The sequence below is a fragment of the Anser brachyrhynchus genome, assembly GCF_964034855.1.
Source record: "Anser brachyrhynchus genome assembly, chromosome: 10".
In the NCBI taxonomy this organism is placed as follows: Eukaryota; Metazoa; Chordata; class Aves; order Anseriformes; family Anatidae; genus Anser; species Anser brachyrhynchus.
In genome coordinates this window covers 20,580,663-20,606,123 of record NC_137705.1, presented here as the reverse complement: position 1 = coordinate 20,606,123, position 25,461 = coordinate 20,580,663, and the positions used below count along the sequence as shown (strand labels likewise).

At 39.9% G+C, this 25,461-nt stretch overlaps 1 protein-coding gene across 7 annotated transcripts in view; it reads right to left on the bottom strand.

The window, feature by feature from the left end:
* Positions 1–2,952: 2,952 nt before the first annotated feature.
* Positions 2,953–25,461, bottom strand: part of FBLN2 (fibulin 2) — a 104,874-nt gene continuing 82,365 nt past the window's right edge. For 6 of the 7 annotated variants that reach the window (XM_080607047.1, XM_080607048.1, XM_080607049.1 and 3 more), the window contains 9 exons: positions 18,318–18,452; positions 16,359–16,496; positions 15,899–16,042; positions 12,178–12,306; positions 11,534–11,659; positions 10,010–10,126; positions 9,040–9,168; positions 5,021–5,144; positions 2,953–3,878 (listed from right to left, as the gene is read on the bottom strand). In XM_080607047.1, the coding sequence (XP_080463173.1) occupies positions 3,521–3,878; positions 5,021–5,144; positions 9,040–9,168; positions 10,010–10,126; positions 11,534–11,659; positions 12,178–12,306; positions 15,899–16,042; positions 16,359–16,496; positions 18,318–18,452 (1,400 nt within the window). In that variant the 3' untranslated portion in view covers positions 2,953–3,520. The remainder of the gene's footprint in view (positions 3,879–5,020; positions 5,145–9,039; positions 9,169–10,009; positions 10,127–11,533; positions 11,660–12,177; positions 12,307–15,898; positions 16,043–16,358; positions 16,497–18,317; positions 18,453–25,461) is intronic. The other variant, XM_080607052.1, reaches the window with a different exon arrangement.

Here is a 25,461-nt window from a genome sequence, read left to right as displayed (position 1 = left end):
TTTATCGCTGTACCAGAGAGCTGTAAAAGCATACTTTTTTTTTTTTTTTTTAAACCTTGCTCCTTTTTGTTTTCCATCTTGTGCATGCAGTTTTCAGCTTTCTCTTGGTTAAGGCTGAATTGTGAAAAACATTTTTCAGAACACTACAGCCCATGATACCATACACCAGAGCAAGAGTGCAAGCACAACCAGTGCCCCAGCAGGCACAGAATGGAAATGGCCCTCACCTGTGGCCATCTCCACCCAAAAGCCGATTGCTGGCAGGTGCTCAGTATCAGGAAAACTCTAACGGCTGTGACACAGGAGAAAATTTGCTAGCTTCATAACGACACCCAGGCTCCCAGAGCTGAGACAAGCACGCAGAGGCAGCCTATAGAAGGACAGTGGCACCATGTGCCCTTTTGCACAGGAGATTCTCATGCTCTGATGTTAAAACTTACTGCAATTTATTCCCTTTTACAGCTTTAGCCTCAAAGAATGATCCAAACCATAAAATCCATAAGTTTGAAATATGTTTCTGTCCTAAATCATTATTAAGGAATAACAGATATAAAGGAGGAGAGAAATAAAAGTGAATAAAGTTCTGTTTGTGGGATCTTAGAGCTAATTGTAGAGGCTTGGACCATCGAAGTCTACAGCTTGCTCTCCGTGATGGACAGCCATACTCCTGTCTTCCACTGCGAGGACAACAAGTAGGGCACAAGCTGAGCACTTTGATGCCTCTTCTCTATAACAGGCTCACAGAAGAAAGCTAGCACCAACTAGTCAGCACCTATAGTAATCCACATATATGAATTTTTTGCACACAGAGATAGGAAAATACTTCCTCCCTGGTGCAAAAAAGAAATCATTCCAAATACTAGCTACAAACATCTTTCTCACCCATCTACTGCTATTTATAGCATTTCAACCACTTGTTAAGTATATTCCAGTCAAAAGAAAACCTCATGTGTCTATCTGTAATTGACCTACTCAAGCCTCCAGGACACACACAGGTTTTCATTTCTTCTTCCTTCCAATGGTACATTTGACCTTCCTCAGTCTCTGGAATCACTGGATCTCCCAGGAAATACTAATGACAAGTACAAAGAGGTCAGATTTCAAAGAGGTAGGGAGTAAGTAACCTGAAAAATTAAACAGAACATGCATTGTTCAGAAAGGTCACATAAAGCCCATTTCCAATTTGGGGAACACATGCAATTACCTACCACAAGCCTTTCCTTTGCTTTGACCAGTTGCACTAAGCATTTATACCCATATTGAATGCCTGCTGCACACAGTGCTGATGAAGACTTTTTTTTTTTTTAAACAACATAGCATTTCTCTTATAATCACATGCAAAGCCTTTCCTAAAACTTTCTTCATCAACTACCTGTCTAGAAAATGAAAAGTCTGTGCTACAAACTGCCAGATCTTTAATATGATTGACTATGGTTGTTTTTAGTCAGCAGAAGGTCTCCAAGTAACAAATGGCTTGTCCATTTGTTCTCTGACAAGAAAGACTGTCAAGGCTTGAATATCATTTACACTCAATCAAATACTAATGCTGATGGAAAACTCTGGGTTTCAGTGACTCTTGATGTTCCCCACTGGTGCATGGAGAAATGTTTCACCACTTAACATGTATACTGTGTAATGAATCTGGAAGTCTCTCCTACTCGTTCTTGCAGTTGCCTCTTCATCTTGCCAGGCCTGTAGCTGTAAGATATGTATTAATTGAGATGACAAATTGCATAAATATGTTTCTCTGTTGGCACTTCCTTGCTAAAAGCTTATGAAACTGTTAAGGATGGAAAATAAAAGATAGATGGAAGAACACTTTTACAAAATTATTTTTATAGGAAAAAAAGAAAAAGAGAGCTAAGCTTGATGTATGCAAACTTGCAGATATCCCATATTTTACAACTGGTGAATAGGAATGATTTTTCTCTAGTAATGGGTTTTTGTGATGTTAGATACAGAGAGATTTCTGCTTTATTATTGATAAGGGAGGCCAAATTAAAGAAGTAACTTACTGGAAGTGGTAGAAGTTGGCCTTGGAATATAATGCATACAGTACATCTTTCCTCTCAGCCTATAGGTAGTGTTCACAAGATTTTAAGCTGCACTTCAAACAAATATTTTACAATATAATCAAAGTGTTGATCATGGCATAAAAAGCCAGAAGAACAGATTTCTCTTTTTTTTTTTTTTTAAATGTGCATGCTGCTCAAAACAAGATTGACTGTAGGAAAGAATAGATTATTAAACCGCAGTGTAGTAAACATCAATATATTGTAGCTATGTTTTTCCGTTAAAACATTTTACAGAGTAATTATAGCTGGAACAAAGGAAGCTCAGTAAATTTCAACACTGGAGCTTTTTTTCTTCTTTGGAAAAAAAGAGAAGTTCTGATGTTCATTTCTAAATTCTAACAAATAGTTTGATTATACTAAGCTTTACCACATCTGGCCTTGACAGCTTTGGACTTCATCCAGTTTCCTGTGGAACTAGAGGAAATCCAGCTCAAAACTTAAGTTGTGCTATTTCTAAACGGCATAATACAAACTGCCAATTTAACTACCATTTTCCTCTGTGTCATTTGGTAACACAACTGAAGTCATTTTCCTGAAGAACAGAAGCAACTCCCCTTTTGTTTATTTAAAACTGCAAATAATTCCTCAGTGGTACACCCAAGATTTAAAATAAGGGACAGTAGTTGATTATTTTATTATTTCCTTGTTTTCTCTTGGAAAACATTCCTTTAAGAATTACAATACATCTAATCTACACCTATAGTAACCTAAATAGAATGGGTTTGTGTGGAGAGGAATTCAAGAACCTATAATGACAACTACTAGAAATGGCAATGCAAGCTTTTACCCTAAAGCATGATACACTCTGAAGGCTATGGTCTTGCAAAAACTTAGCACATGAACAGTCCTACTAAAGCAAGGCTCAATCATAGGCTTGTTCACTCGTGGAGTTTTCTTTTATTTATATATATTTTTAGGCAACATATTATAAAAGATGGAAAGAGGAAACAAACCTGTAATACGAGGTGAGCTAACCATCAATGTCTGCACATAGCTCTTGACGCAGCATCTCAACACAGAGAAACCTCAGTGGCCAAACTAAGTTTGTGTAGTAAAGAGAAATTGCTCAAGGTTTTTCAACTTAATGGCAAGCAGCAATGCTCCCAAGTGAACAACTTTCCTCTCTAGTGCAATACCTTGCAGATGTGACTAAACCTAAAAATAATTTCTAAGAAAAGGTTCCAGCATTTAACATAATGTATGTACTGCCTTTCTAATCCTTCTTTCACTCATTGTCAAATGATGATGTGAAGAATTACATAACAAACAAAAAAAAGGAAAAAATTAACTTAATTTACACAACCAGTAAAAAAAAAAAAAGTTTAAAGCAATGATAGAAAAATAATATAAAGGCTAGATACATTAAATGCCAGTTCAACAGTATTAAGCTTTGGTAGAACAAGTAAAGAGCATAGCACCAATAAATTCCAATGTCAATACATGCTTCAGTATGCATGAGCTGTGATGAAAATGTAAATTTTGGCAAGAAAAGTAGTGTATGTTCCCTGACGCCACAGTTTCATTTCAACATCTAACAAAAAGTCTTTGGGCTCTTTCACTTGTCGTTGAAGATAGACAATGCCTGTGTATGAGTTCAGCCTTCGAGTGCTGAAGTAGTTTTCTTCATTTCCTTTGTTGATAGTGAGGATTATGTTGTCTCCAGCATAGGCAGGCGATGGTCCAATACGGAAAATATGAGCTGGGACCATGATATTGGTTTGGAAGTTCAGCTGGTAGTAGGTAATGCGCACTGGGGTATTTTGGCAGTCCAGATAATTAAAGCAACTGATCCGTTCACACCTCCTAAGAGAAGCAAAATGAAAAAAAATAAAATCAGTGTCCTTGTAATAGCAGGTAAAAATATATGTATTTCAGAGAAGTGCAAAGTCAACAAAGTCTTCATCCTGTGCTAAACAAAGAGGAGCACCAAACTTCAGCTGTGTAATTACCATTTGCTTGTTCTGCTTTTACAGTGCCCATAAAGCATTGGTAAATGATACAATTGTCAGAGTACAACAGTGGAAGACAATGATCATGGACAGGGATAGATGTGTTGGGAAGCTCCACAGCAAGAAAAGAGCCAGAGTCATGCTGCAAGCAGCACAGAGCTTGTCTGTGATTCATCATTGACAGCACAAGCTTGGGACAGTGCTCCAGGAAAACCAAAACAAGGGAATGGAAAGCAAGCTCCTCAAGAAAAGCTTCTAATTCTATAAGGCAGGAAAAATATGTTTTAAGTCATAAAGCAACTGTGATTTCCTACGGTGAATACAGCTTTGCACTTTTGAAGAAAGGAGATTCTCTCCATGCTCCTCCATATTTCTGTCTCTCTTGCAATTCAGTATTATTTCCCCCTTCCGAAACTCAAGATTACTTTTCAACTTTCCTCCGGTTTTCCAAAGTGCTGGCAGCCATTGAGACAGGGAGATTTTGGGGCCCCGAGACCTCTCAATGGTTTAGGAACTGGGTGCTACTAGGTACAATGTTTCTGGAACCTGTCAAGCTTCTTATCCTGCTCCCCTTCAATATTTCAACCATCCCTGAGGAAATGCAATTTGGATATTCAACAGGGAACCCTAAAACCACTACAAGAGTGGTGCACTGCGCAGCCTAGCAGTTACTGCAATAATATAAGCGACAGGGATTATTTTTTTTAAACTTAAATGTAAACAGAGTCCTTTTAGAGCTGTGGCAAACTTGGGAAAGCATGACTGAAGCTCCGGTGACTGCCGTTACAGCAGCTGGAGAGCAAAGAGAGGTCCTAGGGTTTGGAAGAAGAGGGAAAAATGGACAGAAACTCTGTATTTGGAAAGTCTTGTTGCTCCAGGTACCAAAGCAACTTGCTGCAGCTCTAAGCACGTACAACCACCCCCAAGGTAAAGCACTACATAACAGACCACAGCCAGGGGACACGGCTGCTCACTTTGCTGCACCCCGGTACTTACATGTCAGACACTTTTCTGTAGTTGGAAGGGCACTCGAAGGACAGGCAGCGGAAGCTGCCCTGGATGTTATAGCAAGACTCTGCAGCTGAACAGTTATGAGTTCCTATTGCACATTCATCGATATCTAACAAGAAGAAATCCAAGGGAAAAGATAGGGTAAGTAATCACAACTTGTGGGCTGCAATATATCTTCTGTGGAAAAAAATTTCCTTCCTTGACATTATCAGTTAATAGAAGCTGACAGTACCATTCAGTGTTGTATGCAATAAACAAGGGAGTCCACTCTTCTTTGTGAGCAGCGTGTGATCCTTTCCATTCTTTGGGACAGAGCTTCCCTTGCGTGGCAGAGGCTGTGGCCAGCTGCAGCCACCCATGGCATGGCCAGGGCTGGCCTTCTGCCACAGGGGAGGTTTGTTTCTTTACAAGTGCTTTGCAAATGTTTCCACACTCCTTACAACCTAGCTATTCTCATTCCAGACACTTCTGATGCAACACAGGGTTTAACTTTCAGTGGAGAATAAGCATCAGAAGGATAAAAGTTCTTAAAACCCAAGATCATCCTGTCTTGCAGCTTCCCTCTGTAATAAAACAAAACATTGAAGGTTCAAAACAAACATGAACATCTAAGACAGAACTGTCGAACTGTCTGTGTTGTTATTTTCTCTCTTGCTCCTGATGTGTCAGAGATCTGTCATTAGGAATATTATAAGCTAGGCTGAAAGGGAACAGAATAATAACCAGATAGAGGCAGTCTGAGACAGAGGAAACCTAAACTCCTCAGACCACCCTGCAGCTGCTGTCCACCCCGCAGCTGCTGTGTAAGATTTCCTCAGCAATTCCGACGGAAGATAGTTTTTAAACAGTTTCCTGAAAGTGATTGGCCAATTTTTCCAGCTTCACAGGTCAGTGGTAGTCCCTGAACCACAGTTCCTTGCCTAGGGCTATGTCTTGCAAGGTGTTTCTAAACAACGCTCGTATGTTGTTCAGTGTGTGAGCACAGTGCACGTGCGGTAAGTCAGTAGCTGGGAAAGCAGCTAAGTGGTCTCACATGGCAGAGCTCTGCATGGACCTGTGCACGCTGCAGGCACTGTGTGTGAGCACCGAGGACAGTCCTTGATGAAAGGGCACTGCTATAAACCCCTCACGCACTGCCTAGTGTATGTGTGACTGCAATGGATCCTCCTTCATGGAGGAGGTTGTACAATGCCCGCACACCCTGCTCAAACAAACATTCCCCAGATTACCCAGCCTGCAGGAGGGGACACCCCTCCCCAAAGGGATCCCATATAACGGACCGGGGAGGGACACCCTATGTCTGCCTACACGTTTGCCATTCACAGCCTATTGTTATGCTAAGTTATAAGTGATAAGTTATCCCTCAGGAATAAACAAATGCCATCAGAACATAACTGACTGGTGTTAAAAGCAAACTGGAGTTTCTCACTGACTTTGAGAGTTGATAAAGCCGGGCTATGTCAGCAGAAGGATTTATCCACGCATGGAGGTTGCTCTGGATTGAAGCAGGGGGCAAATACAAACCAAAGTAACTACTGCTGTACAGCTACATAATCCAGGAGACCTAAGCTCCACCAGCCTGACTATTACGAAATATAGGAACTTAAGAACAACATGTTAGAACAAGTCACATTAAAAATATATATATATATAGAAGTATGTCCCCATTATAAGTCAAGTTGCAGAAGGCAACAAAGAATATTTAAAGCTCAAAGACACTTAATGGCCTGGAGCATAAGTGTGGTTACCTAAATAACACATATGCACAAGCCCAAGCCATGGACCTTAAAATGCTGAAAACCAGATGCAATAACAAGAATCCAGCTTGAGCAGAAAATATTGGCAAAGACCTCACAGTCACATTGTGTACTCCCAAATGTCTAGACTATGCACGGAGGCTTTAAAATGAAATAAATGCTAACAGACAAACTACGTGAACTGTGTAGGACTCCGCAGTTCTGCCAGTTGTCACAGAAGAGACAGACTCTTTGGAGGAAAACTATAACTTCCCTCTGCCTCCATTCCCCTGGGATGAGAACTGATCTCATACACTGCACTGACTGGTTTAAAAGTTTTGCAAAGAAAAGTATACAATAGGAAGTAAGAGAGAATCAAAGTAAATTAAATCCCTTGCTGGTTCTCAGAAGTGCCCCTAGGTGTAAAGAAAATTTCTTCCATATTGCAGTCATTGTCATGAAAACACTCACTTCACCAGTTTGGCTCTGCTGCAAAATACTATACACAGTTTCTCCAAAAAGATCCATATGTTGAGACTGTTATGAGATTCAGCTCATTCATCTGAAAAAGGGGTCCAAAGAACATACCACCCATAACTCCTCAGAACCAGTCAGATGATGAGCAAGTGAGGCCAAATCTTCACCTGGTGGAAACCAGTATAATCTTCTTGAGTTTAGTCCAGCTGACATCAGCTCAGGCTGTTTCTCTGAGCATGTGTTCAGAAGACCTCTTTTTCAGAAGACCTTCTTCTTTTTCAGAAGAAAAAAAAAGAGGGGGGGCCACATACCCAAGGGGTTACTTCCAAGGCCTGTTGAAATGCCAGCTTACCCAGTCATCCACAGAGCTGCTACACATCTGCTAAGTTCTGCAAGTAAGCCGACTTCACCCTCTAAGGAGGGTGCATGTATCAGATGGTATAGGATCTTTGAAAAGTTTTTGCAAGCATTACCATATAACTCTCTTAGCAGGGCTAGTCTATACAATAGAAGCCATTTGCACAAAGGGTGAGCATGCAGTGAAGATTTCACATGACAGACAATGCAAGTGCAATCCCTAGGTCCATGTGGCAAACATTTTTCTTTCACCTCTAGCACTTGGAGCACCCTGGGTACCTCCAGCTCAGGAGAGCTGTGCTGGCAGATTAATGCAGTGACTCACACTGTTAACTCTGGAAGACATCCTCATCTCAAATCTCAGTGCTGGCAGAGATGGCAACTAACCTGCCAGCACTCAAAATTAACAGTAAAAAAAATACAGGAAAGTTATAGCTGCAGGTTTTCTAAAGGTGACTTTTACATAAGGATTTAAATGCACGTGGGTACATCTGGAGTTGGATTCTGAAGTCATACTCAAAAACATATTAAAAAAAAAAGCCTGGAAAGATTCTCATTGTCATTTAGTTTAATTCTCTGCTCCAAAGGCAGGATCAAGTATGCTTATGCCATTCATGATTCACACAGTGCAAATTCACTGCAGTTACCACTAAGAAGAGAATTTAAGCATAGGAGAATAGGAGATACCTAACCAAAAGTTACATGAAGGGTTCCTGAAAAACTAAGAGCAGGAAATGCCTGGTAGTTAGTGTAACCGACTGCAGGAATGCATGTAGAGTACATAAAGGTAATCAGATCTTCAATCATCATTACACAGTGCATCCTCTGGAAATGGGGATTTTTACTTCAAAACCAGACAGCTGCATACCAGATGAAAAACACGAGGCACCCAGAATACGTTTCTATAATCCTGGAGAAAAGGGGTGTGTGGGAGGAGGATACATGTCATTTACACTAACATCTATGAATACCAAAATATTTAAGCCTATGTGGCAGACTTCTGAATGTTCCAATCCCCATTACAGCTCCTGCATTCTCTTTCCTAGTTTTCTGGGGCAGGAAACTGCAACTTTTAATGAAGCCACAGATTTGAACATCTGGCACCTCTAAATAAACAGATCTGATGAGCCAAGGTGCACATACAGCCTGTGCAAGCAATCAGATGCCCCTGTTTGGATGATGAAGGGAGCTCCCTTAGGAACGCACTTAAACAATCAGCTCACATCTATAGCCACCTCACTACTTTTTTCTAACATGGGGAAAAAAAAAAGACATTGTAGATACCAATATCTGTCAATTTTGTCAAATACTGGCTTTTTAACAATGACTAATATCCAAAATGGAGACTTGATTGAGTAATTGTAATGTCTTAGATCATTCCAAGGATTAAACCTTCATGACATAATGCTTTCAGTTCATCAAGCTCCTCATTACCTCGACAGGTTCTTCCATTTGCTGCCATGGTATATCCCTGCTCAGGACAAGCACACTGATAACTACCAGGAACATTCACACAGCGGAAAGTACAAAGAATGCCTGCACTCTGCGTGCACTCATCGATATCTGGAAAACAAACAAACAACAACAACAAAAAACACCACAATTACAAACATATGGAGAAAAAAAAAAAAAGAAAACCAGTCATCTCAAAAGTGAGGCTGTAGAACACCAGGAAGTTCTTATATGGCAAATGTATAAAATAAACTTAAACATTTATAAAATATTCTTAAAGAATGCAACCATGAAGGTTTGATATTGGTCTAGGACAGCTGATCGTGCTTTCTGAAATGTTGAACATGAGTGCTTCATGGACTCACGGAACAGCACAGTAAGTCTCGGCACATCTGGGTTTGAAAATCTCATTGTGGTACCTCTGAAATTCTTCCTCTAGGATTGCTTGGGGAGCTGCCTTGTGCTTGGAAGAACATGGGTTTCTTCACCATTTCTTGAACAGAGACTCTCCAAAGTATGTGTCAGTATTGGTAACTTTAAGAGGAAAAGGTAAAACCCTTCCTGCCTCCATTCTGATCACTCTGCAACCCACCATCAGCAGAAGTCAGAGCAAGCCCTCACCCAACCTCAACTGAATTTAAGTTTTAGCCATTGCAGTATAAATAAATATCTCTTCCCTCCTAACTTTTTCAGTCATTAGCTGTAGCCCCATGAATCAGTAGTGTCACTGGTTGTATGGTCACACAGACTTCTTCCAGACCCAAGCAGGCATGAAAATGAACTGAATTTTCCAATAGCTAGAGTTCTCTTTTGCTTTCTCTGCAGCGGGGTGTAACTCACAATCATCCTCAGGCATCACCTGTGCAGCACAGATGCTGTGGAAATTTGGACGGCACTTACTGTTAAAGAGTGTGCACATACTTAACTTGGCCTGACAAAGCAGCAGCCTTACCTTTACAAGAATGACCATCTTCTGCTAGCTGGAAACCTTGCCTGCAGTAACACTGGTAGGAACCATAAACATTGGCACACTCCTGGCTGCAGGGACTTGCATCGCATTCATTCACATCTGTATCCAAAAACAAAGGTACAGAAATTGCTGCAACAGTTCAGAACAGAATCTTCCACTATTTCTTGCCCCTAAGATCAGCTATTAGATCCTTCTGGACGTTGTGGATAAGGATGGGTTAATTTGTCCCCCAAAGATGTCTCTACTCCCTAGGCAGGATGCCAAGAAGCATGAGGATGTGTATTCCACCTAAATTTCATTTCTATATATGCCAATGTAAACATATATATGCATACAAACATTTGTTTCAGACTTTATATGTTACAGTTAATTAAAAATCTGTAACCATTGCCTAAAAAATCATGGAAAACTTCAGAAAATTCCATTCAATTCAAAATCTAGTTTTTCTTTCAAGTTTTGTCACTAATAAGATTCATTTTTATTAAAATTTGAATGAAAAGTCTCCTATTTCAACTTTATTATATTTTCTTCTTCTCTCATATGGAAGGAAAGGAAAAAGTATATGAGTGAAAGGAAGAAAGAGGAGAAGCAAAGATGAAATAATGGAAGCTTTGTTCTAGCTGAAATATTTTAAATGAGATCCAAAAGCTCCTAGAGCATTTTTGGTTGTTTAAATCACAACAAAAGTGACTGCAGAACAAAATATGTGCCACTATAATATTTTGATTGCTGCACACTCTATATGTTTTAAAAACAATAATTTACATCAGCTTCAAAATTTTGATAAAAGAAAATAAAAAAGAAGACTAAGAGAGATTTTCATTGCAGTGAGAGCTGATTAAGTTGTAAACATTGTAAACGTCCAAACCACATATATTGGAAGGCTTCTCATAAGAGATGCTCTTTAACTCCAGGAGAGTATCTCAGCACACATTAAAACCACAATGCCCTCTGCTCTTTATACTTCAGTACTTTCCAAAGTCCAATTACCTAAACAAACCATCTGACATAACTTCTAAATGGTGACTGTGCTGGGGAAGGCACAGCTGCTCAAAAGCAGAGGTTGAACATTAACAGCCAATCACTTAGCTGTTTTATTGAGAAAACATGGAAGCTAAAGAGACTACTGCTATAAATAAGTCGACAGTAAAAAGAAGACAGGGAGAAGGAAAAGGTGCCCAGAATGCATCTTTGTGTCTTAACCTAGTAATAATGCACTGACACTTAATCAGCTGTGTGGACCCGGCAGCTTTGCCCACCACTGGGGGAACACACACTGCTTGCATGGGAGTGATGGGGAAGCCTTTCAGGTGCATTGCTGACTGGGTGAGTACAAGGCACGAAGATTTGACAACTCTTATCTGACAGTCTGAATGTTTAATTCAGCACCTACAAATTTCAGCATGCATACATCATGGGCTTACTGTACTTGTATTTCACCTCAACTTCTCTAGAGTTCCTTAATTTAGAGTGCAAATACTTCTTCATGGAAAACATGTCTCGTACCTTCACAGTGCTTCCCATCATAAGACAGGCGGAAACCAGAAGAACAAGTGCAATGGTAGGACCCAGGGGTGTTCTCACATGTGTGCTGACACAGGCGTCCAGGGTAATTCCAGCACTCATTTATATCTGCCAGGATAACAAGTGAATCACCTCATAAACAAAAGCATCAAAGGAGATGCAGGACGGTATTTTTAAGAAGTGTCAGAGATTGACTTGCAGAGCATGAAATGCTGCAACCTCAGGTTTTATGCTGTCTGCCTTTGAGCTCTAATTGGTGTATAGTAGTGATAAAATACAAAATCCTGTATCATGGTCTCTTATGAAGAAAGTTGTGAAGACTTCAGAAAGATAAATTTCCACAGCAGGAGAAGCGTAACCTATAGGAAAATATTTTGCAGTTGACTTTAATCGATAACCTGCAGCCAAACTAAACCCAAGGACACTTGGTCCATACTCATAGCACAGAGTGGCAGAGCTCTAAGTGGCTGGTTGACTGAACGACGGCTTTTTGGAGGTGATTCCATTATCTTCTGAGACACCGCATTGCAGAACTAATAACTGCACACTACAATAGTGCTAAATACTGCCTTGAGGTCCAAGGCTCAATCAATCAGTCGTTTCATCTGATCTTGTGCCTTACATACCAATGCAGGTTCTGCTGAATGCATCATACTGATAGCCCATCTTGCAGTCACAGCGATAAGCCCCAGGAAGATTATGACAAATCTGTCCTTCACCGCAACGGTGTACACCAGTTTGACATTCATCCACATCTATAGAACCAGAGGGAGCAATTAGTTTAAATACTGTTTTAAAAAAATAATATAAAAATAATAATTTAAAAAAATAAATAAACACCTCAGTAACAGGAACAGAAACTGTTAGGGTTATCCATTGGACAGAGCAGATAGAATATCAGTTTTTCTCACTCTGCTATTCTGAGTCAGCTTTACATACCTCTGAGTTAAACTTCTGAAAAGCAATAAATTATTTTAAAGTGAAAATGACAACTTGAAATGCAATGGAGCTTTCCAACATATTCTGCATTTCAATATAAACACATTTTGATTCTGATCAAACCATGACATTTAAACACCCTATTCTGATGTTCTTCCATTGTGTGAGTCACTGCAAGCCTTTTAAAGCAAAACAAGAACTAGCCAGAAATTCTGCTCATCCCTTGAACTAAAGCAATTGCTATTTTCATCTCCAGCTGCCCTTTCAATGCTGCTTCTGCTGTCTACCTTTTGCTCTTTCCCACTGTTGATCTTTTTTCTTTTCTCAATCAACTCACATTTGTATATTCCTCATGGTCTCTCATCTGAAATCCAATACCAACAAATTCGTTGCTCCTCCACTCACATGCACCACCTCCATCCTCATTTTACAAATCCTCAGATGAAGATGAGAGCTTTCAATACAGGCTGATTTACGGGACTTGCAACATGACTAAATAGCTCATCAGTATTTAACAAATCCCTGTTACCATCTATGACAAGCATCAAAAAATCTGATTAACCCGCAGAAACTTGTATTTCTTTGAGCACTAAGTGCTGCCATTTCCTAAGCCACCAGATGCTGCTTTCTTCCTGTTATCGACATCTTCAACTACCTTGACAATCCAAGCCCCTGTTCATGTCCAATTAATTAGGATGGCAGTCTAAAGCTGGGGGGTTCTCCTTTCAGCAGTGCTTTCAGTCGCTGCCCTATTTGAAGCCATAAATTCAAACTCTATTTCATTTCAAAGGGTTCCTGGGTGGCTCCACATCAAGCAACAGCCTTGGAGAATGCTCAGGAAAGCGGTCACTTGCTGAGTAAAAGGCAGAGAAATGGAAGCAAGTTACTTATCACAGACACTTGGATTTGGAGAATTGAGGACTAACAACCCCGGTGAGAGGTGCAGACAAATATTTTCTTCCATACTTCGGCAGAGATTCCTCCCAATGCAGTCCCTGCTGGCACTGGGGTTAGTGATCGCAGGGATGCCACTCGCCCAGCAAGGGATTCCTGACAGGCTCACAGATGTCTGCTGACACACTGTCCTCCCATTTTCTTCTAAGAGCAAAGGTAGCATCGAACCAATGAAGTTTTAAAATGCAGATACACATCTGTAAATTGTTTTATTTGCAATCAATTCATATGTGCAACCATTTCATGAGTTTGTCCAAAATTATATATTCCATTGCTTTCAGCCTTTGATTAGTTCTCACATATTATCTCATCAGGATCACACTAAATTTCATGAAAGTTACAGTATTTTTCAGTTAAATGTAAGAGGTAGGTTTTTAGTAACCATACAAGTTTAGCTGTGCTGAAGAAGCACGTCACAGAATCACAGAATTAGAGGATTCATCTCTCTTCAAAATGTTCGTTCTTTCTGATTCAGTAAATGAGTTACTAAAAAACTACCTCAAACTGACTCAAGAATCTAACCACTGTAATGCCCTGAAGAAAAGAGTTTTTAGCATAGAGAGGGGAAGGTAGGACTGCATCTTTTTCTTTTTCTTCTCCATGCTCTCCACCTACTCAAAGAAAGTCACAGCAAGAAATGCCAAAAGACGCAGACTTCACACAAAGCACACACAGCAGAGATCACCAATCAACATTAAACATTAGCTTCCCAAACTCAAACAGTGTCATTATACTGGCTCCTTAAAAGCATTGTCCATCATATAAATTCAAGACAGTAATTGCATTGCATTGAGTTACCTCATCATGCCTTAAACATATCAATGCTGTATGAATAATGGCAGTCTCCTCCTCTGTCACATATATACACACAGTCACTCTCATCGTGAGACCAACTGATAAAGAAAGCTGGTTCATTCTATAAATAACCAGTTCAAAATTTAGGAAGATAATTTGCTCCAGTCATTAACAGGGCTTAAAAGCAAAGACTGTTGGCACTGCAGCCAGGACTTCTGAGCTGCTCAGTGATGGCTCCTGACTTGTGAGGGGTTAAAAAAAAAAAAAAAAAAAAAAGGCAGCATTTATGGAGATGCTGGAATGGTGGTAACCCTAAAAACACTTCAGGCTCACCAGGCTTGGTGGCACAAATTTACCTCGTCCTTTTGATTTTGCTGAAACAGGCCTGATCAAAGTCAGCTGAAGAAATGTCTCTATACAACAGCTGAGACGGACAGGTCTTTTGGACCTTCCTTTTGTAACAGCCAGAATATTTCAGGCTGCTATATAAGACAGCAAATGAGACTGCACTACTTTGTCCTAAGTTTAGGAAACAACCCTCTGGAACTATATTAGGAAGGTTTCTCAATTTCTTCAGCTACATGCAAACTGTCCCTGTCTTCTGCTGCTTCCAAATCTTCCCCACTTTCTCACTGGCAAAGGATAGCCTGGAGAGCCCTGGGAGAAAAATCACGATGGACAGCAGAGACCAAAAAGTAGAAAGTGGAAGCTTTTTTGACTGGAGTCTTCTGTCTACACCACTAGTTTTGCCTGCAGGTCAATAGTTGTGATCAAATTAAGACAGCCTCAAACATGGCTTCCTCCACCATCACAAAAACATATTTATTTTCTACCCTTCCTTTTATTCAATGGGAACTTAAGTAGAAATCTTTAGGATATCATCACTAGCAGAAGTGCTGATTTGCCATGTCTTTATTTTTCCAGCTCTCACTTTATGATTTCCTACCCCATGTAACACAGGACAAAGGGAATTCAAAAATACATAGCCAGCCTTACCAAGGATCAAGCTTTCAGTTCCCATGTGCCTAGTGGGCTCGTTCATGGAACAAATGTTAATAAGACATGAAATCTGCTATTCTGAGTCAGTAACTCCATATATACATTGGAACAAATACAAACCAGTATTGAGATGCATACCAGCCTATGTGACTATTTCAAGATTCTTTTCACAAAGAAAATGAGAATTTATCCTAAATGTGCACAACTGGATGTGAAAGGGAAACACCATTTATAGTGCTACAAAGAACATCTATTTATTGCTACCCCTGCGAGTCCACAAATTCAATGTTTCCAATTTGCTGCCTCCCACAGATTCAGATCATATTGCTTACAGTGAGATACTGTACAAAACAGCAAAGGATCATGATTTTGACTGACAGCATGAGATTAAAAAGTAACTAAATTACATTCACTCCAGAAGGGAAGTCAGTAAATCCCATATGCAGTCAAAAGCAATGTCACCCAGTGTACCCAGAGGAACTCCTTGCAGCAGTGAACCATCCTGGAGTGCAAACAAATCATTGAACTGCTTGGACAGCAAATTCCCATACCTCAACTAAATTTATGAAGCTGGAGGTAACTCAAAACAGTTATTTTAGAACTGAAATGTACTTTTTCCTCTAGGAAGGCACCCTAGTAGAGACTGAAGCCTGAGCTTACCGACGCATCGTGTTCCCTCCTCATTGGAATGGTAGCCTCTGCTGCACGTCAGTGTGTTCCTTTGGCAGGTGTAAGATCCAACGGTATTGATGCAGTTGAATCCTGGTTTACATGGCTCAGGGAGAGACGTGCATTCATTAATATCTAGTGAAAAGAAATGAATTAGAATAGTGAGAGAAGCTATTTAACCCTTCTGGTCTGTTTTGAGCTCTCACTTCTTTTTCTTCATTTTAATTTATTATTTTCCAAAGATAAAAGCTGATAAAGGTCTGCTATGGTACCAGTTTCAAACTCATTACACACGTCTTTAAAAGAGCAGCAACGTTTAAATTAAGTTCACAGCAGGATTTAAGGAAAATTACATGTGGTCAATGCAATTTTAGCCTTGGACAGTCTAAAAGAAACAGGTGTTGGCCAGTACTGCTGCACATATTACAAACATATTGCCGGTCACACTTACCAACACAGTTTCCCTCAGGGTCTTGTAAAAATCCATCCATGCAACGTTGCTTTGACTCACAGTAAAATGATCCTTCTGTATTCTGACAAACGAAGTTCACTTTACAACTGTGAGTTCCTCTCTCGCATTCATCAATATCTGTTAATCACATCAAAACACCAACTTGTGACTAGTTAAACTGTCATTGCCAATAGTCATACTGACTAGTTTAGAGCTTCTTCTCTCAGAAACAAAGCGTCACTTAAATGAGAACCCAAAATTGCCTTTAGGAAATCTGAGGTTTGGGTGTGTTTGCTCTTGAACGCCCACTTCAGCACAGGCTTCAGAACGTGGCAGGTTGTCCTGCCACAAGTCTGAGCCCTACTGCTGTGCTCACAGCATCTCCTGCAACCACAGATCCTGAAACATCTGCGGTTTTAAAATCCTAAAGGCACAAATTGAAACAAGAAATAAGGGTGCACAAAATGTATACTAGACTATTTCAAAAGCAAAATAGTCTCTTGTACCTTATGTACCACAAGAATTCTAGGTATAAACTGGCCTACTCTGAAGTTGATAATAAAAGGGAACCTCACTTGAGCGGGGCTGGGATTTCACTTTGTGCATAGGCATACACGTATACCTATATGCACTTAAGTACACAGAACAAACACCATCCAACTCTGAAAAGTATTTTGGAAAAACAAAAAAAGAATGCAAGGTAGCAGTATTAATAACAAATTTCACTTTTCTTCCTTGCACTGGAGCCAGAGCTCAAGACAGCTTTCTCATTTTTGTTATGTATATGAACTTCTATAATTATGGTCACCAACATAATGGCTACTTTCTAGGTACACTGAAAACACTTCCTTTTTTAAGGAAAAGGCTTCAAACTCATAAAGCTTCGAAGTTATAAATTTAGTTTCAGACTTATAAATCTACACCCAACTGATCTGTGCCGAGTAGCTGCACAGATCAGCTGCTATTGAGGCATTGCTTCAATTTCCCAATTGAAGAAGCCCCACCTAAGATCAGACGTCAGCTATGAACATGTCCGACAGTATCATGAACATTTAGTCTTGTATGTCATTAATTATAAGGCTACTTGAAAAAAAAATGGTAAATTTTAAAATCTAACTTAACTCTAAGATTAGAAAGCCATTTAGATTGTTAATAAATGGTAGAAATGCCAGAAGACAACTTTCACAGACAGCCTCTTTAAGTAATCCAAGGTTTACTCATGACAGCTGTATGGAAAGCAAGATTTCAGATTATTTCTATTTTATAACCTTATGCTACATGTCAAGAGCTCTTCCTTGGGCATCTCTTACTCCAGCTGTCAGGAAGCTCTTTTTAGTATAAGATTTAGCAGCAAATACCTCTGGCTTTTGCCCTGAAAGGCAGGGCATGCATCTCTTGCGTGCACACACGCTGCAGAGCAGCTTCTGCTAAGCTGTCACTGCTGGGGCTCACTTCTCTATCAGAGCCCTACACAGACCAAGAAGGGGGAGGTGACAAATAGCTTCTTAACCCCGTGACCATTCCAAATGTAAATAAATGCGGACAGACATCCTAAACACAGGAAAGACCAGACTGAGGCAGCCCCCTGATCCATGCAGGCTGTGTTTCAGTCTCCAGCAGCACACAGGATCAGCCCCTTCAGAGGGAAGCAGAGCTGCCCAGGCCAGCATAACAGGAATTCCTCCATCAGCGAGATCTTACCCTACCCCCTTAAAAACAGGGCAAATCCTAATTCACAAGGTTTCATATATTTTCTAAATTATTTATAGTTATTTTTGGAAATTATTTCAAATAAATGAATGTACTGAAGGGGCTTATGGAGCCAAATGTTTCCACAATGTTCATCCTCTTTTAGTTCAATCCTCATATCACAGACCAACAAGAATAAAATGTTTTGTAATCCCTTTCCTTTCCTTCCTGATAACAGCAATTGCATCAGCTGAAAAACACTTGTCTTACCAACACATTCTCCATCCTTAAGTTCATAACCTGGCTGACAGCTCAATTCCTGGAGACATTTAAATGATCCCATCGTGTTGACGCAGTGTTCCCTCCGCTGGCAGGTGTGTGTATCTGTTACGCATTCATTAATGTCTACAAGAAACAGTTAAACAATTCAGTGCCTCATATTTATGAAGAAGTCTGCCTCTTCTTGCTCTCTTTTGGAAGGAATCAAAAGCTCAAGTGAAACCGTTTCTTCCAAAAGATATTTGATACAGACTTCGCTACAGTGTTCAGATGAAGGATGTTTTATTTCAGCACCTTTTGTTAATGCCGAGTGACTTGAGAGACACAAATCACAGAGAGATTTCCTCCCACCCCGACCCCTCCCCAAATGTGCAGTGCATGGTGCAGGACAAGGGACGGACAGAACTGATGAAATGCAGCAGTGGGCAGAGGGATGATAATCAGCTTCCCATTTACCGGATAGAAACCTCCTGGATAACTGAGTGAGAAAATGATTCATGCTCATTGCTCGTTACCAGGTTTTCCTAGCTTGGGCTACGTATCAGTCCTGCTGCTTCTTGCCAGATAGACAGGAGCCGCTGGTGTGGAACTGCTGAAGAGATAGGTACTGAAACTGCCTGCCTCACTGCAGGTGGAGCCACGGACTATACTTATTTCCTAAGGAATAACAGCATTACAACCGGGTACGCAAGAAAATAGGGAGAGAGAAACCCTGAATGCTCAGTTAAGTTTGTAAATTTGTATTTACATCTTTTAAGAGATCTAATTTCAGCAGGTAGAGCACTGAAAAAGTTATTTAAAAAATCACTTAAATACCAGATCGTGGAATGTAGGACATATTTTTGGAAAAAAAAAAGCCACACATAGGCTCAGATAAAATCATTTCAAATTCAGATTTTGCTTAATAATGAAAGCAAGGGATGGCATGACGAGCAAATACAAACAACAAAAATAAGCGGAGCTTTGGAAGAGAAACTTTCTTTCCATTCCACACAAAATCCGACACTTCCACAGATCTGGATAAAGCTAAGATGTATTTCTCGAACAAACAAAAGCCACATGTGACCATAACCACTACCAATATCTGGCTTCTCTGCACATGAAGCTGTTTTCACATCACACAATAAAGCAAGTGTTGTTTAAATAAGATTCTTGTTTTGGCTGTAGAACATAATTCCCAGATAAGCACATCAGAGATATTACTTCCCCCTGCAGAGTATGAAAACAGGAAAAGCCCCTTTAAAAGCTTTTCGTCTTCAAAAATGTGTCAGCTTTTTCTCTGCCAAACAGATGAAGAGGAGCACCAAGACATTTCAGTTCCTGCTGAAGTCAGCTAACTGGTGACATGCACTGAGTTTTGTAAGGCCAGCATGTCAACTTGGTGCCCATTCACTTTTCATTTGCAGGGTTGATTTTTGGTTTTGTGTCAATTTGGTTTTTGGTTTCGTTAGCTACTGCTATTCTTCACATGCTGTGCACTTGGTTTCCAAAGTCACCTAATCAATCCACGGCAGGGTCACTGCTGTCAGCTGGATAACTTTCTGCCTGTCCCGCAGGGTATTTGTGCACTTCCACGGAGAGGCAAGTATTTGCCCATTCTAAAGCTTTTGCAGGGTTTTGTCTTCCTAATGCTCATCCAGCCTCCCAGTTTCTACACATCAGCATGAAGCATAGACACCAGTATTCTCCTAACTGGCCTTGGGGAAAAAACAAAATCAAAAAACCTCACGTGTTGGGAGAAGAACATGAGCTGCTGGGAATCTCTCTCACCTAACTAGATCTAGTTCTTAAATAAATTTGAGATACTTAAAAAAAAAAGACAAAAATGGCTGTGAATAGCCACTTAACAACATACAAATTAGTGCAAGCCTTTCCAATGATTTAAGAGGCTATACAACAGATCTGCAATTATTATCTTTTCTTGCAAACCACAAAGGGCCTTCTCATATAAACAAATTGTCAGCACTACACTGCATCGTATGAACTTAAGCCACTTTAGTATATCAAAAGAGCCACTAGGAGGAAAGCATATTTGTCTGCAATACAACTTAAGTACTGTAGGAAGTATTCCACCTGAATAGAAGGTGCAAAGAGGTAAAAAGAGGATTAAGACTTCACAGGAAAATATATATATATAATTTAATGGTTTTGGTTATATTTTTTATTCAATTTCCAAAATTCTAAGTACTTGAAAAAATAAGTGCAGCTGGCCAGAAAGCATTTTAGGAAATTAAAATTATAGAAACTAAAAGATTGCATGCCAGATCTTTGCTTTCAATGAAAGGTTTGTGCACAAGTGATACACTGACAATCGCTAACGCCTAACGTTTGTGACACCGGCTGAGATGCAAGGCTCGGCCCTGCCCAATGTTAGGGCATGAACCTCCATTTCTGATATTGGACTGATCAGCAGACCACCACTGCTTCCTTTTCCTTGTTATTAAACACACATGCCAATTTTTGGTCCACCCCCCTTTGTTCTTTTTTCTTCTTTTTTCTTTTTTCTTTTTGAGTAGCTTCCCAAATGGTTATGCCACAAAAGGGGATCTCAGAAGAACTGCAGCACCTTTCCCACACGTTCCTGTCAGCCCATGCTGCTGCTGTCACTATCAATGCCTATCACAAAACTGCGCACTCAGCATCAGGGTAGGAAAAGGCATCTCTGGCAATTACAGCCACAATTGGTGCTGGGGCAGGTACACGAGCGCCTGAAGTGGCTCCGTTCAGCCAGGATGCTCCTAGTATCATTTTGCTCTACCATCACGGCACCAGGTAGAGGGGAGCAAGGACGGAACACATTTTGTTAAGGCCTTTTGTCCTCCCTACTGATTACCCATAAAATCAAGAGTGTCCATAACCTGTCTGCCTTCAGTACTGGAAACCAACTCAACAAGTCAATCAGATGATTGACAGAACACTATGGAAAACAAAAATATTTCCAGTTTAAAGCAAAGTTAATGGTCAACATTGGACCAACTGCTGTCTTCACCCAACACAGTTAAAACTGAGATAGGGTGAGATTTTATTTATAAAAACAGGAAAGGAGGAAAAATAATTTAGTAATATATTAAAAACAAGTCCAAAAGTTAATTTTGGAGAAATACTAGGGCTACATGTGTGGCAACAACATTCCACACTTTGTGTCAGTAAAAACCAGAATGAAATTTAATCATGTAACACTTCTTTTTTCCTGGAATTGTTTTTGCAAACATATGCGTGAACCCTGAGCATATCTGTTGTATGTAAGAAACTGACATTTTTGCAAAGGAATATCAACATTTACCTACTGCCATTTCTTCAACACATGCTTCTACATACAAGTAATGGTTTTGCACTTTTTTTTTTTTTTTTTTTTACACAAATGTGAAACGCAGACCTTTTTGGTTCTGCATCTGTAGTTGCTCATGAATTCTTTCTCTTCAAATCACTTCATGTCAATTTATTTTATGGAATACAGCTGTTTTATTTAGACCTGTTATTTTGCCACCATCTATCCTGTTTCTTAGTGGCTTTGCTGATGCACAGTCCCTATGGTTCAGCAATAAAATGACCACTTACTGGTCACTCTGGCAGGAGGAAAAGTTTAGATGAGAACAGCAAAGAAAATAAAACAGTAGTCTCCCATCAGCATGCATGTGGGTGGTGGTAATGACTTTGCCTGAAAGTCACCAGGAAAAACAATCCAAGTTAAAAAAGACCCAACCTGGCTCTTATCTCTGGAGAACATGGAGCTTTCAGCCCTAAAGACATTTTAATATCTGTTCACAGTTACACAAAGCTAGTGTGTGCGAGCTATTTAAACAGCTGGTGACTCTTCATTGTGCATGGTTGGCTTTCAGGAATTCTGGATATCTGCTCTTGGATGCACCTGGAATTATAATCTTCCACAGTTTGACTAAAGGAAATTCAACAGATAAAAGGTTATCAGCTGTTTTGTTGCTGTGCAAGGGTTGTTCCTCCCGTCCCTAAAATGTGCAAATAGCAACATAATTAAAACAACAATAATTTGCAAACAAATTACCAAAGCTTTCCTTATGGTGTTTGAGATAGAACACAAAAGCAGTTAAGCTGGAAAAGGATAACTTAGGCAAATATGGCTGCAAATGAGGCAGTTGCACAAATCAGAAACCACAGTATGCTTGTGGCTTTCCCCTTCAACAAGAAACATAGCAAAAATGTCAAATACAGCAAATGTTCTCCAGGCACCACGCACAGAGCAGGGCTGTATACGAGTAGGGAGAACACAGGATGTATCCAACCAACAGAAGAGAAACATCAAAGTATTCTAGACTGTTTAACAAGGATACCTGTTAAAAAAAAAAATGCATCAGATAAATCTAGAGCTTTGTTTTTTAGTGAGGAAGAAGAGGATTTTTTAGCTTTACAAATGAGAGTTGTATCTTCCATTTTATTAGCAATGCCTTAGGCGTATCTTTCATCAATCACAATAAAACTATAAAAATAATGTCATGGGGTAGAGGACAGGAGAGGAAGAAAGTGAATAAAAGGAAGCACTTGGAATCTTCTACTGCATCTTCTGCCAAAGTTGCTTACAAACATGCATTAACTTAGTTTCAAAACACTATTGAGAGATGCAGAAAAGGACAGATATATCCCTACTGCATAGTGCAGAAAAAACAGCAAGGGATTAATGGCAAGATTTTCCAGAAGAAGAAAGCAAGGTGAGGCAGCTCCTTCAGCTGCTCACTTGCCAGACCTTATGTTCAGAAGTGCGGTACGTGCTGGGGGCTCTGTGAAAGCCATGAAAGGCACCACAAAAACTGTGGCCAAGTGTAAATACTACAGTCCATCTCACAGTCTGGTATTTTAGCTGTAGAGGCTTCCTTCCTTCCAATGTTGTTCTCTCAGCCATTTCATTTAAACTAAATAACTTCATTATTTTGCATGCTCATCAGTATCTCTGATTAAAAAATAATAATCCAATTTTGACAATTTAAGGAAAACCCAGAAGACGGTAAACCAAACTTCTGCTCTAAACTATGACATTATACAAATTTCACCATGCTCCAATGCCATATGTTCTCATTACTACAATGAGATCATAGAGCTTTCAAAGATAGGAATAAAACTAAAGCTCTGATACTGCGAGATTGTGACAGTGAGAAAAATAATGTTAAAAACACTAGGAGAAGTTCAGGAATGGAAGAAGGTAAATGTATTCACCCATGACATTATAGCCCCAGCACCACTGCTTTCATTAGTGGCTGGAGGTCTCCAGGTGCTTGGTTTTTCCAGGCATTATCACATAACACTACTGCAGCTCAAGTGCCTTCCAGACTGGCCTGTAGAAAAGTACTCCAAATAGAAACTTTTTCATAAGCTCAGGCACTGGCTGCTTAAAGCAAATGAAATCCTCACAAATATGCTCGTAAAAATAGATTAGTTTCGTACAAGAAGTTAAACAGCAGGGATGATATAGCAAAATTATGATGCATCCTTGACTTTTATACAAAGAAATTTGTGCCAGAATCATCAAAGGACTGATCTGAATTTTAAAATTTCATCATTTTTTTAACAGATCTTTTCCACTGCCTCGACCTAGGCAGATTTCTTATGAACTTTTGCTGTTTTGTGATGTCTGGGGATTTGGCAGTATTGACACTGTCCAGAGAGATCAACTGCTATAATAGTCAGTTCAGTTTAACAGTCATGAGAACTGCTGTGGTCATCATACCTATGAACTTTTATGACTTTCAAGCAGTTATTTGTATCCTGAGAATGTATTGCTAGGGAAAAAGCCAAATAGCATACAACTCATGATGTTAAGTGGCTGAGCAAATGGTGAACATGTGTTTTTACTAACTCATATTGAAATGTCATATGCAAAGATGGCTAGAGAACCTTTTAGTACAAATGGTTTAAATGCATTGCAGAGCATGAAGAATTACGATGCTGTGGTGAATGGCTTATACCTATCATCTTACCAACACATTTTCTATGCCTGTTGAGTATAAAGCCCTCTGCACAGATCACTCTGTGGTTGACACAGTAGAATGATCCCAATGTGTTCACACATAATTGTCCTCTGGAACAAGCGTGAGCACCTGTGAGGCACTCATCCAAATCTATATCAACATGTTGCAACCAAAAGGGAAAAACAGAATGCTATTAGAACGATTTCTGAAATGAAACAACATTTCTTTCACGCTGGAGATCTCTAAACGAAGTGTCTTGGAGCTACCACATAAGCATGTGCTATAATAAATACAGTGTTACACTGAAAATACAGCTGGGATAAACCCTCAGAGATCATCTAGTCCTTGCTCACACCCCTGCACCTTTGTCATTCCAGAAGAAGCTATTCTTAAAAATAGGCAGTGACACAGGTGCAACACGCACTCTTCCCAGGAAACCTGTCCCAGTGCATAACCTTCCTTACCATCAAATACTTATTTTAACATAGATTATAAATGTCTCTTGCTGCAATTTAAACTCATTACTTCCAGTGACATTTCTGAATTTCTTCACCTCCTGCAGGAAAGTGAATGCCTTGAAATGCCCCTTTTGATTCTGACATTAATCAAATTAGCTTCCATCACACTTGAGTAAGCATTGCACAGAGAATATTTATCTGGTGATATTAAATTCCCATTTTCTTCACAGGCTATCTGGAATTCCATCAAAATGATTTGTTATTCGGTAAGATCTGAGATTAAGAGGGATGTGGATCACTTGTGAGCAATTCTGAGCATCAGAAACTTCTACTCGCATTTCACTGCTGGCTGTTGCTCCCATACTTACAAATTTCTAATAAAGGTATGTCACAAGGCATTGCTTCTTACCCCCAAAATCTTTACATTTAAAATGTATAGAATGTGAAGGATCATAATGCAGCTTCGAAATTCACTGTTCGTCATGGTGCAGGCCTGAACTTCAGTGTCAAGTGAAACGCATGGAGCTGTACCAACCCACAGTGGCACATTCTTCATACCAGTGAAACCTCACATTTTCAAGGCAACAGAAATGAATAAAATAATAACCCACCACCAACAAAAAACAGGTCACTGGGCAGATCTGTAGCTCTGAGATGGTTCCCCAAGGCAGCAGACATGCCCAGGTCCTGCCAGCTGCTTCCATTCTCAGAAAGAGAGGCTGCGAGTCCATAGCTGAACAG